Source organism: Molossus molossus, unplaced genomic scaffold (genome assembly GCF_014108415.1).
Source record: "Molossus molossus isolate mMolMol1 unplaced genomic scaffold, mMolMol1.p scaffold_m16_p_9, whole genome shotgun sequence".
In the NCBI taxonomy this organism is placed as follows: domain Eukaryota; kingdom Metazoa; phylum Chordata; class Mammalia; order Chiroptera; family Molossidae; genus Molossus; species Molossus molossus.
Genome location: NW_023425403.1, coordinates 29,626,505 through 29,644,039, shown reverse-complemented (window position 1 = coordinate 29,644,039; position 17,535 = coordinate 29,626,505). Strand labels below are relative to the sequence as shown.

The 17,535-nt window shown below is 45.1% G+C and overlaps 1 protein-coding gene across 3 annotated transcripts in view; it reads right to left on the bottom strand.

The window, feature by feature from the left end:
- Positions 1-4,030: 4,030 nt before the first annotated feature.
- Positions 4,031-17,535, bottom strand: part of GPAT4 (glycerol-3-phosphate acyltransferase 4) — a 53,544-nt gene continuing 40,039 nt past the window's right edge. For all 3 annotated transcript variants that reach the window (XM_036249583.1, XM_036249582.1, XM_036249581.1), the window contains 11 exons: positions 16,818-16,887; positions 16,355-16,655; positions 15,490-15,564; positions 14,415-14,504; positions 14,148-14,241; positions 12,596-12,711; positions 11,679-11,734; positions 11,060-11,145; positions 7,255-7,383; positions 7,095-7,174; positions 4,031-4,963 (listed from right to left, as the gene is read on the bottom strand). In XM_036249583.1, the coding sequence (XP_036105476.1) occupies positions 4,855-4,963; positions 7,095-7,174; positions 7,255-7,383; positions 11,060-11,145; positions 11,679-11,734; positions 12,596-12,711; positions 14,148-14,241; positions 14,415-14,504; positions 15,490-15,564; positions 16,355-16,655; positions 16,818-16,887 (1,206 nt within the window). In that variant the 3' untranslated portion in view covers positions 4,031-4,854. The remainder of the gene's footprint in view (positions 4,964-7,094; positions 7,175-7,254; positions 7,384-11,059; positions 11,146-11,678; positions 11,735-12,595; positions 12,712-14,147; positions 14,242-14,414; positions 14,505-15,489; positions 15,565-16,354; positions 16,656-16,817; positions 16,888-17,535) is intronic.

The window sequence follows — 17,535 nt, the reverse complement described above, 5'->3', positions numbered from 1 at the left end:
CAAGGTCCCTGATGCAGTTTTCACGCCCAGGACCAGGACACAGAAGGAACTCCAGGCAACAACATAGGAACCTTGTAACAGGCTTAAAACATTAAGTTTTTAAAACATTCTAAAATGTGATGTGAACATTGAATAACATGAAATGTTGGACATCAAAGCCCCTCGGCTGAACGTATTGCTATCTCCCCTTTGAAAGCCCTTCTGCAAACACCTGTCACACAGACTATAAGGGAAGTCATCAGCAGTGGCCTGAAGAAGGGCAGGGTCAAGGAGGAGTTCCAGCCAGTGCGCTTTAATAAAACCCTTTTAATAGCTAGCCTCCCCCACCCCCCGACTTCCCTCTGGGAGCTCTGCTTGTCTTCACTGGCTGGGCCACTCTATATTCATGTTCTGGGTCATACTAGTCTCAATGAAAGGGTGTCAAACTTTTACACCCTATTTTATGCCCATGAGAGAGAGATTTCCAGTACTTGCTCACTTCTTAAAATGATCCATACAGCCAAATTTCCACACAACAAAACACAGTGCATCTTGGCATTTCCTACCACAAGATGTGACTTTGATTCGGTCAGGATGCTCACAGGCCCTGCAGTTCCACTTGTCTCATGGATCTGGTATCTACTTGCTAAAGGCACCACCAGCAGGGTGCACCTCTCAGCCAGGGGAGGGCTGCTGGTGGACCCCTCTGCTGCACAGGTAGGGTCTGTGCTACCCAGAAGGCAACTGACGGGGTGCCCGGCCTGGGGACCTCACCACTGTCAGAAGCAAACACAAAAAAGTTCTTGACACGGCGCCCTCAGGCCTGCTGCTGCTCCCTGTAGAGTCAGCCTCAGACTGACGGAGATAAAGTTTCCCTGGGTCCAAGTTCCAAACTCGGCTGTTTTGTTTCTGTTAAAATGCAATTGTTTTTCTCTGGAGTGTACGGTGACTGCTCGGCGTCAGGAAGATGTATGAAAACCTCCACTTCAATTCAGCATCCCTTTTCTCCCAGACAAACACGGTCGGATTTTAATAAATCAAAGAGCCACACTGTTTAATAAAAATTTATTGACTTACAAGTGATTATTTATCAAAAGACCATTAATAGCCGGTACTGAAATGATGTGTTACTGGGTGGTGCTGGGAGACTAATAGGAAATCAATGCAGCTGGCCAGCCAGAATGCATATGAGAAGCCCACCCCCCGAGAGCTAGCGCAATTTCACCAGCAAAATACACCAGACGCTACCCCTGGTGCAATGAAAAGTTCCCCTTTTTTATTTATCGTTTACAAATGAAATGATCAATACTTTTAATCTAGAGCAAAATTTATTAACTTTCCCATCGGAGAGAGACATATTGACTGGGGGGAGAGGGGGGTGTTAGTGCAATGGAAGATGGATGGCTGGATGGTCGTCTCTTAACCTGTCCAAGAGTCAGTGTGCATGCAGCTGCCTTCCATCCCGACGTCCCGGGCCACACAGGGCAAGTGCGACGGGAGAAACCGAGTCTGGCCACCCTAGACATACAACAGGCGGATGGGACCTGCGACACATGAGACTCTCATGCATCAGGGACCATGGGAAGCACTATTCCCCAGACTACTGAGTTTTTGGTCATATCCAAGAAGGAAATGGCAAGACATCCAGTCCCTCAAGACTTCTGCAGGAAAACAGCGAGCCAGCCCTGGCGTGCTGCCGTGAAGGGCTGACACAGGACGGTGCCCGAGGACTCCCCACTGGCCTAGCCTGGGCCTTCAGGGCTGTGGAGCCCTCCCCACCGACACACATCAAGTCTTTTCTAATTTCTGAAGGGCAGCAACAGGGAATAGGGTCTGACAGTCAGGAACCAAGTTCCAAAGTTGACTCTATGTCACAAGGATGTCATCTCGAACGGCTCCATCAAGCTCAGCTTGCTGAGCTCTGGCTTGGTCGGCAGCCTTCTTTCTGTTCACTTCCTCTATCAGGGAGTTTTACCAGCCTTTTTAGAAGGTTCCTTCTCTAACTGGCTGGAAAAAACTCTGTTTGAGCGAAAAAAAGTCTTCCGAGACCCACAATCAAACCCGCCTAAGCACACAATCACCTACAACACTGGACACTCCTTCACACGTGGGGCACTCTGTAGTGGAGTTTCTCTAGCCCCATTGTTTTGGAGGAAGCAACTGGTTTTAAACTGACTTCTTTTGCCCTGGCCAGTGTGCTCGGTTGGGCATCATCGAAAGGTCACCAGTTTGATTCCTGGTCAGGGAACATGCCCTGGTTGTAGGTTTGGTCCCCACCAATTCATGTTTCCCTCTCTCCCTCTCCCTTCCTAAGATCAGTAAAAACATTTAAAAGACAAAAAACCACACACACAAAAACAAAAGCCTGACTTATCGTATTTCGGAACCTAGATGACTTTAGAGCTTAAAGCCAGTTTGAACTGTGGGTTTAAAAGTTACAGAAACTGCAGAAGTGGAAAGGGCTTTAGAGGTCACCCAGCCCAGATCCTTAGTAATGGGTGAAGGGTCCAGAGAAATCAAGTCACAACAGCGAAGGTGATGTCGCAGGTTGGAGTGGGATGGGAAGCTGGCTGGTGCTCGTGCCAGTTGGCGTGACCAAGAGCACGCTCATCACTGCTGGGGTCACGAGAGTGCGCGTCTTTTGTATTTGACATGCTTCTCTGTTATCTCACAGTGCTATGAAGTCTTACTACACAAGACCAACTCATTATCCCAAACCAAGTATCATGACTTACAAATAACTTGGGGCCTGCAGGGTCCCTAATTAAAATGATGGAGCAGTCGGATGTACCTGCATGCTTATAATAAGTACTACATTAAAATTTGGGATTTTGGGGGGCGGTGGGTATAAATCATATCCCCTTCTCCTCGCTTAGTAAAAGAGGGAACTAATCATTGCTTAGTCTGCACAAGTATTTCTTTACATAGCAGTGAATCTAAACCAGGTTCTTCAATACTTTGTCATCAGCAGACAGGTTTGTGGAGAAGAATGTGAGAAACATAAAAATAAAATATTAAATATATATGAAAATCATAAAATGAATGTACAAATCAGCAGAAGCCTTCGTTTTTTTAAAGGGAGTTAAAAAGGGACCTTGGTTTTCGAGATCAATTTTTAAATATCAGACAGCTTTAAAACATTATAAATATCAGTTCTTATAAAGGCTGATAATCACTGTTTACTCTTGAATACTTCGTAAAACAGTTCATAAGAGGCTGTTCTTGCAGTCATATAGTGTTTTTATTTGAGAGGAAAAATTTTTTCACTGGGTAGCAGGTCAGAGGAAACGAAGGCAAAGAGCAGGAAGGATGTCAGGGCGCGAGTTACACTCCGGTCAGGTAGACAAAGTGCCATCCGTTCAGGAGCCTCCGGAGCGGGGCTTCATTCCCACATCCCCACATCGCAGGCCAGGGCGTGGGTATGGAGAGGGGACACTTACCATGGCTGGTACAAAGTCCTGAAAGGTGTGCTGACTGCGCCATGTGGAGTGAGGGAAGGGGGGAAGGAGATGGATAAACGGTAGAGCTGAGGCAACTCTTCTGAAGGAGCTGACAGTGGTGGAGCCCAGAAGCAGGAAGCTGCAAGCGGCTTGGCTTCAGATCTGCTTTCTGCGACTACAGGTGGCACAGGAGGCCAAGAAGCCTTCTCTTTCCCTCTAGCTGAGCGGAAGCCAACGGTGCAAATACCCCCGGCCAGTCCTGCCCCTCACGAACCCTTCAGGGCCTCTGCTCCTGCCTTGCTCCTGGATTTCCTCACGGTGTCCCACTGTTCTCACAGACTGCCCTGCCATCTTGCACTTTCTCCCCACCCTCAACACACCGTGCCCCATCACACACCGCTAACCCCACAGAAATCCACATCTCCATCTAAATAACCCGGAGACACGCAAGCAAACATCTGATACAAGTAGTGTACCTTCTCCCGAACAATACCATTCCTCATTCCAGAAGTCAAGCAGACACCCTCGGGGCACTGTTCTGTAACTCGGTAAAAAACACACTGCTTAGAGCTACATCTAAGGGAAAAGGAGTAAAGGGAAGAACCCCTCTATTCACTGTCAGAGATAATTTTATTTACTCACAAAACAATTCTGAAGCCCTGGGCAGCAGCTCTGAACTCTGACCTTGTCCTGCTGCATCTCGGGGACCTGTCCTCATAACACTGAGCTCCACTGTCCTTCACGCACAGCAGCACTTCAATCCCCACAACAACCCTGTGAGGTAGGTATCACTACCCTTCCCCCTCCTAACCCAGGTTACAGATGGGGAAACTGAGGCACATGTTAACAAAGAGCAAGTCACATGGGAGTTTAGGATGAGCTTTGGAGTTTGAACGTGAAATGACTCTTGGTTCCCACCACACACTAGTCACTGATCCACCTTGCCTCTTCCCATCCCCTTTGGTGACTGCATGAGAATTAAAACTTCATTTTGCTGAAAGCCACTGCAGACAAGTTTTCTTTTTATCAAGTCTGCAAAGCTCCAAGGCTGGGGGTGATGTTTAGGTCGGCAGGCCACACTGCCTTGCAGCACCGCTCCTCACGAGTGGGTGGCCCTTCCTCCAGCCAAGTCCCTGGCAAGTGGGTGTCTGTAACAGACTAACGTCCTACCAGCCCGAACACGGGAATGCGGCCGAGTCTCCCCCACCACACAGCCCAAGTGTGCACCGGTGGAGAATTGACTTTAATGACATTCATTCCTCCAACAGACTTTCAGAGATCCAGGCAGCTCTGAAGCAGCTGGCGCCTGGGATCCAGAGCAGCGCGAAGACCCGCAGTCTGGAAGGAATGCGCAGTGGTGGCAGCGGCGGCAATGACCCCAGCTGGCTCCCGTCAGGATTTGGGCACGGAGCTCCAGCCAGCGCCAGGCGAGGGCTCAGGACCGGCTCCTGTCCTCATGGTTCCCGACAATCATCTTGCTGTAGAGCTTCTGCTGCTCCTCTTTGAAAGCATCCTTCACCTTCTCCCTCTTCAGGCCGCCATCCCTGGGGAGAGAAAGGCTGCACATAGTAGCACAGCCGCTTTCTGCCACCCCGACGTCACAGCCAGCTGCACCGCGCTGCTCAAAACCAAGAAAAAGCAGCAGAAACAAAGATCCTCCATGGTTCTCTCACCAGCATCAATTCAGAAACTGGCCCTGGACTCCCGGAATCCACCCTTCCCACCTCAAACCTCACTCCTGCCCGGGGTCAGAACTCACCACTCACATGCAAGGTGCTCTGAAAGTGCTTGAACCTACATGGAGTTTAAAATTCTCCCTACTCAACATTCACCTGTACTTACAAAAGTCAAAGGAGGTATTCTGGCATTATGTAAAGTGAACCAAGCTTGAAGAAATATTGAGACATAATAAACCTGTAAAATGGAGCTGTGACATAAAATCTGTAAAATTCAGACCCAAGGATTCTCCAAGGGGAAAAACATGTTCTCACTTCTTCTGTGCTCAGGGTTGGTGCCATGGGGGATCCCAGCGCCTCCCTCATATCCCCAAATAAATCCTCTCCACTTGGATTTGCTTCTTTAAAGTCCCACTTCCACCCACTGTCACCCCAACTCTTTGCCTACACCCTAGAATTACCATTATCTTCAATGACTAATGAAAATCCACACCCACGTTCAGCCTTTCAGCCCCCCACCCTTTTTCTTGAGTTCTGGAGGTGGTAGGGGTGGAAGTCTCTGACGAAGCCCATCATGGGCAGACCTTACCCTGGGAGACCTAACCAAATCCACTCTCAAATCCACAGCAAAGGTTTCCTTTCAAAGCAGCCAGCTCGTCCTAATCAGGCCTCAAGGAGCGGGAATATGCAGCAGTGTATAAACATTCTAGCTCTGCAAGTCCATCAGACCTGAGTTCAAAATCTGGCCCATGTTTATTCTGTGACTTTGAAAAACAGTTCCTTAGCCCTGGCCGGTTTGGCTCAGCGGTTAGAGCGTCAGCCTGCAGTCCAGAGAGACCCGGGTTCGGTTCCCGCTAAGGGCACATACTTCGGTTGCAGTTTGTCCCCGGCCCTGGTTGGTCCGTGTGGGTGACAGCCACTCAATGTGTCCCTTTCACGTCGATATTTCTCTCTCTCTCTCTCTCTTCCTCTCTCCCTCCCACTCTATCTGAAGAAAAAATGGAAAACTGTCCTCGGGTGAGGATAAAAAAACGAACAAAAAACAAACGGTTATTTAATCTCTCTGAGTTTCAGGCTGCCATCTGAAAAACGGAAGCAACAATTTTCATACTTCATGAAGTTACTCTGAGGATGAAATAAGATCATCACGCAGAACACCAGCAGCACAGTGTCTATGTGCCTGAGGGCTAAGCTAGATTACCTAACAATCCACAGTTCAGTTTAAAATGTGAATTTCTATACTTTCCCCTCATTGCTCACTCCAGTCTAATGTCCTCCAGAGCTGACCCTTGTGCTTAAACCTAGGGACTCTACGACCCTGGAAGTTTCCCTGAGCCAGCACTCATCCCCATCACTGTTGTTATTGGAGCATAACTGCCTCATAGTCCAGTATAAGGGTCTGCTGGCCACAGGCCCAACCCAACCTGACATCTGTTTCTATAAATTCAGTTTTACTGGATCACACATGCTCATTTGTTTAGGTGTTGTCTCTGGTGGTTTTCATGCCACAACAACAGAGTTAAGCAGCTGCACAGACACCACCTGATCCATAGTGCAAAATATTTACTGACTCTACAGAAAAATTTGCCTATTCCTGCTCTAGTAAGGTAACATGCTTAATGCAAAAATGAAAACTTTTGCCTTTCTAAGGATGAGCCAATTTTGCCAAATACATGAGTTCAGAGAGCCCAGTGCTCCTGAGGTTTCCAGGTCAGCCGTCAGGGCTCCCCCACTTAGAGACAAGGACTGTTTGGAGCCACGGTAGACTGGTACAAACCCCAGAGAGCTACACAGATTCACTACTTTAGATCGGGGTAACAGAGGGCACTTCTGAGTTGGAACTAAGAGAAAGCAGTCAAACTGCTCATTCCTCAGGGCTGGTGAGCCTCATTCTCCATACCAGGGAGAGGAGGAACCTTTCTGAATGGGGTCGACAGTTTAGCATTTCCTTCATAAACTAGTTCTTCTAGACACAACTGATAAAATCTGGCTGACTCACCACAGCAGGTCCACGAGTCCTCCCTGCCTGGCAATGGCAGATTTCACCCTGTTTGCAAACTGGACGGCATCTTCATCTGTCTGTAAGAAAGTGAATGAGACCGCTCAACCTGGGCTCATACAGAGCTAAGTGAAGACCTCTGCACACTGGGGGTGCCTACCTCTCTGGTCATGGGAGGCAGGTACCAAACACTGCAGACAATGGCCCAGCTGGTCATCATTCTCAGCAGATACGTCACCATCCCATACTTGCTGCTATTCCAGAAGGCATCACCAAATTGAGGGTCATACTGAAAAATAGAGGAGAGCCAGGTGGTAAGAAGCCAGCAGTTCTAACAATGAATGCAGCCCCTGGGGCAGTATCACTATTAGCAAGCTGCTTCTAGACCTCTCCACAAACACTTCAGAAGTAATGCTACACCCAGGCAGTTCTGACCTCTAGAAACATTAACCTCCCTTGACTGAACCAAAATACTGCTGTAGATCCCTGGGAAGGACACCCTCAATGGCCTTCCTCAGACAAATGTCCTCCCTCTTTGATTAGTTTCACATCTTACTCACTTTTGGTGTATATCTACTACTTACGTTTTCAAGCATATCCAAAAAGAGATACTAAGATAATATACTTCATATACCCATTCCCCGATTCAATCATTACCAAAATTTCACCATACTTGCCTCATACTTACCTTCATACAAACACCATCTCCTCATGCTCTTCACTCATACAGGTACTCCCCCCAAATAAAGGTATTCTCCTATATAACTCCAAAGTTTTGAATGATCATTTCTAGTGTCCCAGACCAAAGAGAAAACAAGTAGAAAGCTCATGATATGCTTCTGTGATTATGCTTCTAACAAAGCTAGTTATCGTTTAAGCAAGAGGCTCTGCTTTGATTATCCACCCGTGTGCGTCAGGGCGTGGGCGCACATCAGCAGTACAGGTCTCCACCATGGAGGAACTGCATTCCTGCCAAGAAGCAGGCTCATCAGATACTTTCATTTGCCAATGACTTTAATGGAAGCAAAGGCTATGATTCAAAGGCATTTTATGGGAAATGTGGCCAAAGCTGTGACCCTCACTCTCACCAAACAGAAGAATAATTTAAGTGGCAGGTAAGCATGATGGGAGTAGTCCTGGAGGAAGTTATATAAGAAGGAACTGAGCCCTGGCCGGTTTGGCTCAGCGGTTAAAGCGTCCGCCTGCGGTCCAGAGAGACCCGGGTTCGGTTCCCGCTAAGGGCACGTACCTTGGTTTCAGTTTGTCCCTGGCCCTGGTTGGTTGTGTGGGTGGCAGCCACTCGATGTGTCCCTTTCACATCGATGTTTCCCTCTCTCTCTCTTCCTCTCTCTCCCTCCCACTCTGTACAAAAAATGGAGGGATGTCCTCGGGTGAGGATAAAAAAAAAAAAAAAAAGGAACTGAGTCCTTGAGGAGAATGTCTGACCAAAGCTTCATGGGACTGCTACCAAATGTTTGAAAGGCTACCACAAACAAGACATTAGACTTGTACTTATAAAGCAAAGACCTAGGACCAGAGGGTGGAAAAAAAAGGAGACAAAATTTTAAGAGATATGCCACAGAACCAAACTGCCACCAGTGGTGGAAAATGCCCTTGGCCCGCAAGAGCTGCGGAAGGAACACAGGCAGGGAGGTTGTGGAGGGGTCTCTTGCATTCAAGGGGATGGGCTAAGTCTGACCTGTAGGATCTTTTAGGCCTATCAAGCCAAAATTTTATGATTCTAAGAATAGAAACTGGATAATTATTCCTAGTTGAGAACCTGACTACTGAAATGAAGACATTTAGATTTAATCTTAGAATCTAAAAAATTTAGATATAACTACAGAAGGCTTAATGACTTCAAATTACAACACTGAAAGGAAATAAGAAAGAAGAATGAGTTTTAAACGGAAGCTAATGGGTATGATTTGAAGAGTGCTGTTCTGTTCTGTAAAGTACTACAAAGATAAAAAAATATGGTATGTGTCAGTGTGTGAGTCCTTTGTTTATGGCCGAGTCTGTATTCCATGCTGGGCAGACCCTAGAGAAAAACAAGGCCAAAAGCTCAAAACAGCAATACATTGCTCCAAATCAGATGATGACAATTTTGGTGGAAATGCAATAAGAGTCTTGAAATTGGCTAAGGTTATCCAAGTTTGGTTACTAATAACTTCCTAAAAACTAAAAAAGTATCTGTGAAGCAGAAGGTCTTAATCTTATGTGGGCTTCAATCTGTGAATGGAATGAAATTACATGTAAAATTTACATGCCTTTTCCTTTGGAGAGGAGTCACAACTGCCCCAACAGTCTATGTTCCAAACTGGTTAAAAACCACTGCTCCAGAGCAGGGTTCGCACAGTGTGGTTCCTGACCAGCAGCATCAGCAACACCCAGGAACAGTTTAGAAATGCAAGCCCAGTCATCTGCATTTTCACAATTCCTGCAGGTGATGTTGATGCAGCTAGGATCCAAGTACAGTGTTAGAGAGTGAGCAATAGCACTTCTGCCCAGTAGTTTTGTTTTTAATAAGTTTGCATGGGGAAGCTCTGGACTCCTAAGTACATTAAAATGCAGGATGGTGAACATCTGTAATACTTTCAACAATAAAGATTAAATAAAATGCAGGATGGTATACATATGGTGTAAACACCACTCCCCATTCCCACACCCATAGAAGACACTGCTCACAGACTGCTTTCTTTCTTTCTGTTTCCAGACACAGTATTCCTCCACAAATCTCTTAAGCAGCCCTGACCCATGGATCAAGTTACCCTTCAGCCACTATTCATGGGCCATCCCTGACCTGGCGTTTTGCCCAAAGAGGAGGGGCTGGTAAGTGTTTGCAACAGAAGCACCTCTTCTCTCACTGCACCAGCTGTGTTGGCAAGATGAAAATAAGAAATACTATTTTCACAGAATGCTCTGCAGACAGCAAACAGACCCTTGAAAAAGTATGGAGACTAAATTCTAAGCACAGCTAAAATTATCCTGATTGCAACCTAAATACTTTAAACGTACTGACAATAACCTGTGTTGTTGTTTTTGTTTGTTTGTTATTTCTTTATTGATTTTAGAGAGAGAGGAAGGGAGCAGAAGAGTTAGAAACATCGATGACAGAGAACATCAATTGGCCACCTCCTGGGGATCTGGCCCACAATCTGGGCATGTGCCCTGACCGGGAATCAAACCAGCGACCTCTTGGTGCATGGATCGACACTCAACCACTGAGCCACAATGGCTGGGCTGTAGCAGCAAACGTTTAGAAATAATACTATGTATTTATAAAATCAGATGAATGTGAAGAGGGAGATGGAGGAAGGAGAAGAAAGGGAAACTGGTTGGCTAACTGAATCCCATCTCTCTAGGTGAGTTTGAACAGTTAGAGGTACAAATTCCTAAAAGATAGAGGGATAGACTAGACAAACTCTTAGGATCCATTTCACTTTTATAAGCTGTCCTCGGTATACAGATGAGATTGAGACCTAAATCAGTGGAGCTGTTTCTTCCTTCAGTACTAAGGACACACCTGCAGTCATCCATCCTCACCTCTCCACCAAATGCACAAATCCAGCTGGGCAGCTATAGACCCTACTCCCTGCAGTAAACCACCTCCTTCAGGTGGAATACCTTACATTCCAGTTAGGTTTATGAAGACAGAGGTAATAAATGGAGAGAAAGATACAAAGGTTATATAGTGTTCCCCATTTCCTGAATCTGGTGGGGACAGGGAGGCGTGTGCTGGAATCTGGCTGTCCCACATTCAATATTCCCAGTCCCTTCTAACAGGTTATGAACCATATGGAATTCCTAAGCAATCGACCCACACCGGCCCAGCCCCAGGCAGCTCTACCAGAGCAGATCAACCTGCTGATGGTGACACCAGCGCCTTCCTCCATCTTCTCTTGCTGCATCCCGTTCCTGGGAGTGGCCATAATGACCACATGTACCCTCAGAGGTCTATGTACCTTGATAGCAACAGGGTAAACCGTGGCTCCAATTTCAAAACTTCCCTTTTTGAACATCATCACCGATGTATTATTGATGCAGGTTCCTAAAATGCAGGATAGAATAAAATGCTATTTCTTTTGGTCCTTTACCCCAGAGATTAGGAGTTTAAGAACTTATCATAATAATAAAAATTCTAATGACTCTTCAAACAAGATAAATCTGTCATTTCCCTAGGTTATGAATGAATACTTAAGAAAGATGAGCAAAATACTCAGATGCTTCCTATTCTCTTATTATAGGACCATAGTCAGTGATGAACATACAGCAGCCTAGATAAAAGGCTGACACTCAGCAGACTTGGCAGGTCTCAGTAAGAACTGTACAAGAAGCTGAAAGACTCTGTCAACTATGGGAGGGATTCCTGCACTGGGGAAGTTCATATTGTGGCACTTGGTTCAAATTCTAAATTTCTATGAGTTTTTAGTCCCAACCAATCTAAAGGGACTGAACATTGTTCAGTGAAAACAGATAACCTCAACAAAGGTTGAGGAACTTGGTTCTGAGGCAACACCAGAGTCCTCATCCTGCATGACCTCCCCTTACAGAAGCTCTCTGTGGTGATCAACACCTTCTTACCTTCTGGGAAGATGAGGATAGGTAGCTTGCTTTTATCCTGCACATGCTCGGTCAGTCTTTAGAAGAGAAAAATAAAACAAAGAGTCAGACAGCCTTACGTCCATTATCACCAAAATGCATTTATTTATAAATAACCTACATAGATGTGACACTAGATGCTGTATAAAACCAAGGGAACAAATATGACCCTATCTTTTATAAACCTCAAACCTAAATCTCACAAAGATAAAACTTATAAGGATGGAAAATCAGATGACTACTACACTTAATTCATACACTTATTATTAAAGTGTGGGTAAAGAAGACATTGCTCAGACGTGGTACTGTCTGCAAAACACACGTGCTGCAGGGTCTTGCAAAGAGCACCCCTTATACATGCTTGCTGCTGAACTTCCTGACAGCCTTGCTGGGCTGGACCTCCAGTCTACTTGGCTTTACACTCTGACCCTGACAGATGCAGCAAAAGGACTTTAGTGGTAGGTTCATTTGTCCCTATGGAAGATGGTCTCAGTTAGGTCTGGATACCTCTCAATTTACTGCAAAGCTCTTACCATTATTTGCACTAGATTAATCTTTTTCTCAAGCTTGAAAACAGGGCTGCCCTTTGTTCCATCGCCTTAAGTTTATTTTTATTTGTGATAATAAATTCACTTTGAGATTTCAAATAGCATCAAAAGTGCATATGTTGCTTGTTACAATGGGTGCAAGAAATAAGGTTTAGAAATATTACTAACTTGGTAAATAATATTAAGATTTCTATGCTTTTTATATTATATGTTTTAGAAAAAAATATTTTTATTATAATTGCAGGCTTAGTGTATAAGACACTATAATTCCACTGTGGAGGGATAACTACCTCTAAAATGCACACTTTCTCTTTAACTGGGCATACAGACAATAGCATTTTGTTGATATACCTTTTAGCCACTAGGTGGCGATCTTTCACTTCAGACCGCTCAAACCAGACGTGAGGGCAGGCCTTCACCATGGCTCTCTGAATCACACCCATGAGTCCCCCGTGCACTTGACCCACCTAATTTCAGACAAAGGAATAACTGGCAGTGAAGTCACCCTCACACAAACCCCCACTCTAGGCAAAAATCCAAGATCCCACAAGATAACCACCCCAACCTCTCACACTCTAACATTTTACTGACAATCATAGGTTTCTCACTATTAAGAAACCACTATACTAAGATCCCTGAATCTTTTTTTTTCCTAATCCTCACCTGAGGGCATTTTTCTATTTATCTTCAGATAGAATGGGAGGGAGGAAAAAAAGGGAGGGAGAGAGAAACATTGACATGAGAGGGACACATGGATTGGTTGCCTCCCACACAACCCCAACCAGGGCCGGGGACAAACCGCAACTGAGATACGTGCCCTTGACCGAAATCAAACATGCCACTCATTGGTCCAGGGCCAAAGCTCTAACCGATGAGCCAAACCGGCCAGGGCAATTCCCTGAATCTTAAATTTCTCTTTTTAATCAGTGATACCAGAAATGTGTAATTAAAAACACAGCTGAAAATCCAAAAACAAAATAATGAAGTTGAACGATACCGTGTAAAAATGCCCCCCTGGGCAGGATTCTCCAATCCCTTGAACCCAGTCCTTTCAAATCCTCCCTCTTTATCTTTACCCCTTTCCATGTTGCCTGAAAACCCAAAGTCTAATGTCCAGCTATACTTTCAGTTACTGTGCTCAGAATATCTGCTATTAAAGTCCCAAGGAGTTCTCAGAAGCAACAGAAACAAAGGCAAAAATCTAGGTTGGGGCACTGATCAGTTTTTGGCTCAGTGGTTAGAGTGTCGGCCTGCGGACCAAGGAGTCCCGGGTTCGATTCCAGCCAAGGGCACATACATCGGTTGCAGTACGTCCCCAGCCCCAGTTGGGGTCATGTGGGTGGCAACCAATTGAAGTGTGTCTCTCACATTGATGTTTCTCTCTCTCTCTCTCCCTCCCTCCTACTCTGTCTGAAGATAAATGTAAAAAAAATATCCTCGGGTGAGGATTAAAACAAAACAACCCTGTTTGGGGGTGGGTGGGCAGGATAGGGAGGAGGGTGTCTGTGGGGGGTGGGGGGGAGAGAAACATCTGTAACAAAAATAAATTAATGAAAAAAAAAACACGTTTAGCCCAGAGCATCTGTCCACAGACCAAAGGGTTTTAGGTTCGATTCCCGGTCAAGGGCACATACCTGGGTCGTAGGTTCAATCCCCTGCCCTGGTTGGTGTCATGCAGGAGGCAACCAATCAATATGTCTCTCACTCACATGATGTCTCCACCCCTCTTCCACTCTAGTTAAAAATCATAATATCCTTGGGTAAGGATTAACAAGACCAACAAAAATTGTTTACCTATTTATACCCTTAAGAGCTCAGTGAAGGGTCCAGAAGCCTCCCAGCCCTGACCAGTCTCCAAAGTAAGAAGTCTTGTCCCAAGAAAGCAAAAGAAAGTAAGTCTTACCATGGCATAATAACCGTCACTGGCCAAAATAATGACGTCAATAGGAGAGGTATGATTGGCCACACAGATGCCACCATTTCTAGGCCTGTTTATCCTGTTTAGAATGTATGCAAAGCAACAAAAATTTTTATAAAACAACTCCATTGGAACTCATCCCTCACCTCAGCTTCAACAACTCTAACTGAAAGCTTGGAAGAGCCCTGGTTGGCTGGTTGTAGCTGGGAGGTATTTTGCCAGTGCCACTTCCCTATCTCTTACGCTACTCACCTGTCGTGATAGGTAATGATGGCTGTCAGGGCTCGCACACAGATCCGGTAACACATTAAGTGAACGTGTTTACTCAGGAACTCCTTAAACCTACAACAGGACAAAAATTTGTGTTTTTATTTTACATACAGTACGACAGGAAAAGTTACTGACTCCAACAATTTAACTGTCACAGTCTACAGCCCTTTATGATTACAGAGTATTTTCACAAATATTAGTGTATATGTACTCTATAATTTATTAGCATCTTTATGCCCATATAAGAGGAAACAAAGTAATGATGAGAATTGCTTAAATTCACCTCAGTAAATGGGTTTAGAATTCATAGCCCTTGCCTGGCCGGTGTGGCTCAGTGGACTGGTGCATCCAATGGACCGAGGGGTCCAGGTTCGATTCCTAGTCAGGGCACATGCTAGGGTTGTGGGCTCGATCCACAGTAGGAGGTGTGCAGGAGGCAGCTGATAGATGCTTCTTTCTCAGACTGATGTTAATCTCTCTCTCCCTTTCTCTCTCTCTAAAAAAAATCAATAAAAACATTTAAAAAAAAATTCATAGCCCCAGAATTTCCTACACAGGTGTCTACTAGCTTTCCTTCCTTCCCAGGAACACCTAGAGGCAAGGCAAAGGCCAGAGTCCAACCTCCTAACCAGTATGGGCAGAAGAGAGGTTTGCCTGTTCCAGAATTTCCCAGAAAAAGCAATTTTTTCCTTCAAAGAACAAAACAAACAGAGAAGCACTACCTACATTTCTTACTGCTTACCAGTTTATGAACAGAAAAATGCTGAAAGTAAACAACATGCTGTAAAACCTGCCAGCCCTGGCTCTATGGCTTTGTGGTTTTTACCTTTAAAATGGGAAGTGTGTGAGGGTTGGAGGGCAAAAAGAACAGTCACAGACGAAGCTCAGTTAAAAAACAAAACAGACTTTAGTGCCAATGCCACTGTTACCATTGGGTTATTTTATCTACCTCAGACTCTGGTTTGGCTGTACCCAGAGAAGCAGCGTGGCCTTTAGTGCTGAAGCCACTATCCCAGAACTAATACCCTTCAGACAGGGACACTCCCACTCTACTCACCTTCCGTTTGGCAAGTACCCCACCATGGTTGTGCCCACCACCAGGAGGCTAATCCCTGTGAAAGCAAGAGCTATCCTGTAATGAGAAGACAAGTTAAAACACAGCAAACAAATCTGTGCACCATGTACATGTACAGAACTAAATGTGTGAAAATGAAAGTGGCATCATAAAACCAACCCCAAGATCCGATCACCTAGGACCTAGACTAGAGTTCCATCTAAAAATGTTAGGTCTATCAGAACCAGAGATCATCTTAAATCAAAACTGACAGTGACTATGGATTTAGCTCTCAGTGCACACTATATCCTTAGGCATCAGGAAGCCAGAATGATGGAAAATCCTAATGTTGGTTGGGTATCCTGCCCTCAAGCACCTGCTGTCCTGCTATCTTATCCTTCCCTTTGGCTTTAACATGGCAGAAGCACAGCCTCTCTGTGAAGCAACAGGAAGTAGAGCCTGAAGGTACCAGCATTTGGCAAGACACACTCAGAAAGCACACAATACAGAAAGACCAAGAGATCATTATTGCTTCCGTACTAGAGGAAGAAAGAATGAGCCCTGCCCAGGGAGGAGTGGCTGGAAAGTACAGCATGTTCCCTGTCTCTGTGTTTAGTCCATCAAGAAAAGCAATTTGTCTTTAGAAATCTACTATTTATGTCTAATATACAGAGAATGCAGGGTCTTTTAAGGATAATCAGCAGTGTAACCTTCCAAGGGTCAGAGGGACTGGCCAATGAAAGAAACCTACTACCTTTCTTTCTAAAATGAGAAAACAAAGCAGGGAGACACAGGTAAGCAGATCATGCATGGAGCTTAGGTAGCAGCAGCTCAAGTCCTTTGCCCACTCCTGGGGTCCTGCCCTTACCTGAGAGGCAGGAGGAAACAATACCGAATCAGCACTCCTAAGCCCCATAGGACAGTGAGCCGGAGGCTGATGTACTGGAAGTTGTAATTGGTTCTGCTCAGCAGGTTCCAAGACTCCAACTCCTCCGCTGAGAATCTCTTTGTCACCTCATCATCCATAATGGTCTCCATTCCTTTCCGGCAAAAGTAGAAAATGTCAGAAAGCTCAAACTCTGGAGTATTATCCAGAGCCTTACTGCTACCACTTCGACGAATTTCTTTGATCTCTTCTTCTAACGAAGTACAATCTTTTGCAATAATTCCTGCAAAAGAGAACACCCTGTCAAGCAGCATACTGGGAGAGAGCATATTAAAAATGCTCAGAATACACAGCCCACCTTTTACATAGTGAAGAGTCTGTGTGGAATAAAACATATTTCAAAAGGGAACTTTTAGGATAAGGACCTCTTAAGACCTAGCCTTACCATTGGTATAGGGCTTATAGAGTTGGTGGTTCTTCTCTTTGGCTCCTCTCTCCATTCTCAAGGTCGCCCACTGCAGGGGGAAAACAGTAACAATTAAGAATGAAATCCTTTCTTTCAGGGAACACTTCCATTTCCATTCTGCGAAAGCCCTGTCACCTGAGATCAGACTGAAACCAAGAAAGCACCCATTGCAAAAGTGAACTCAAAGCTCTCTCCTCTTAGAGCAGTTCCCCTCCTTGATAACCAAAACCAAGAATTACGTCACCTACAGGAAAGAGCTGGAAACTAAGGAGCATGGGTAAGTTTCTAGCTTCTCACTGCCTAACTCTCCATCTCCAGTTCCTTAAGGAACTCCCTAGCTGGCAATACATAGACTTCACACGATCCTTCTTTACTACCAAACAGTAGCTATTCACAAACAGCAAAAGCAAGAATCCTTTCAGCCACTGCCTGCCACGCAATGCTGCCTGCCTCCCAAATTATTCCAAGAAAGTGAAATTTTAGTTTTCAAGTAGGTAAAAGGATTTAAATAAAATATATGCCTGGACTATCCATTTACCCTCTGAGTAACCTTTTAACAGGAGAACCTCACTTGATATAGAAACACCTAAGAGTGGCTGTGTTTAAAAAAAAAAAAAGTGTTAGTACAGAAGACCACTATTTGGTGATTAAAAAAAAAATCTAGGTTCAAACCCCAAGTTTGACACTATGTCCCTTA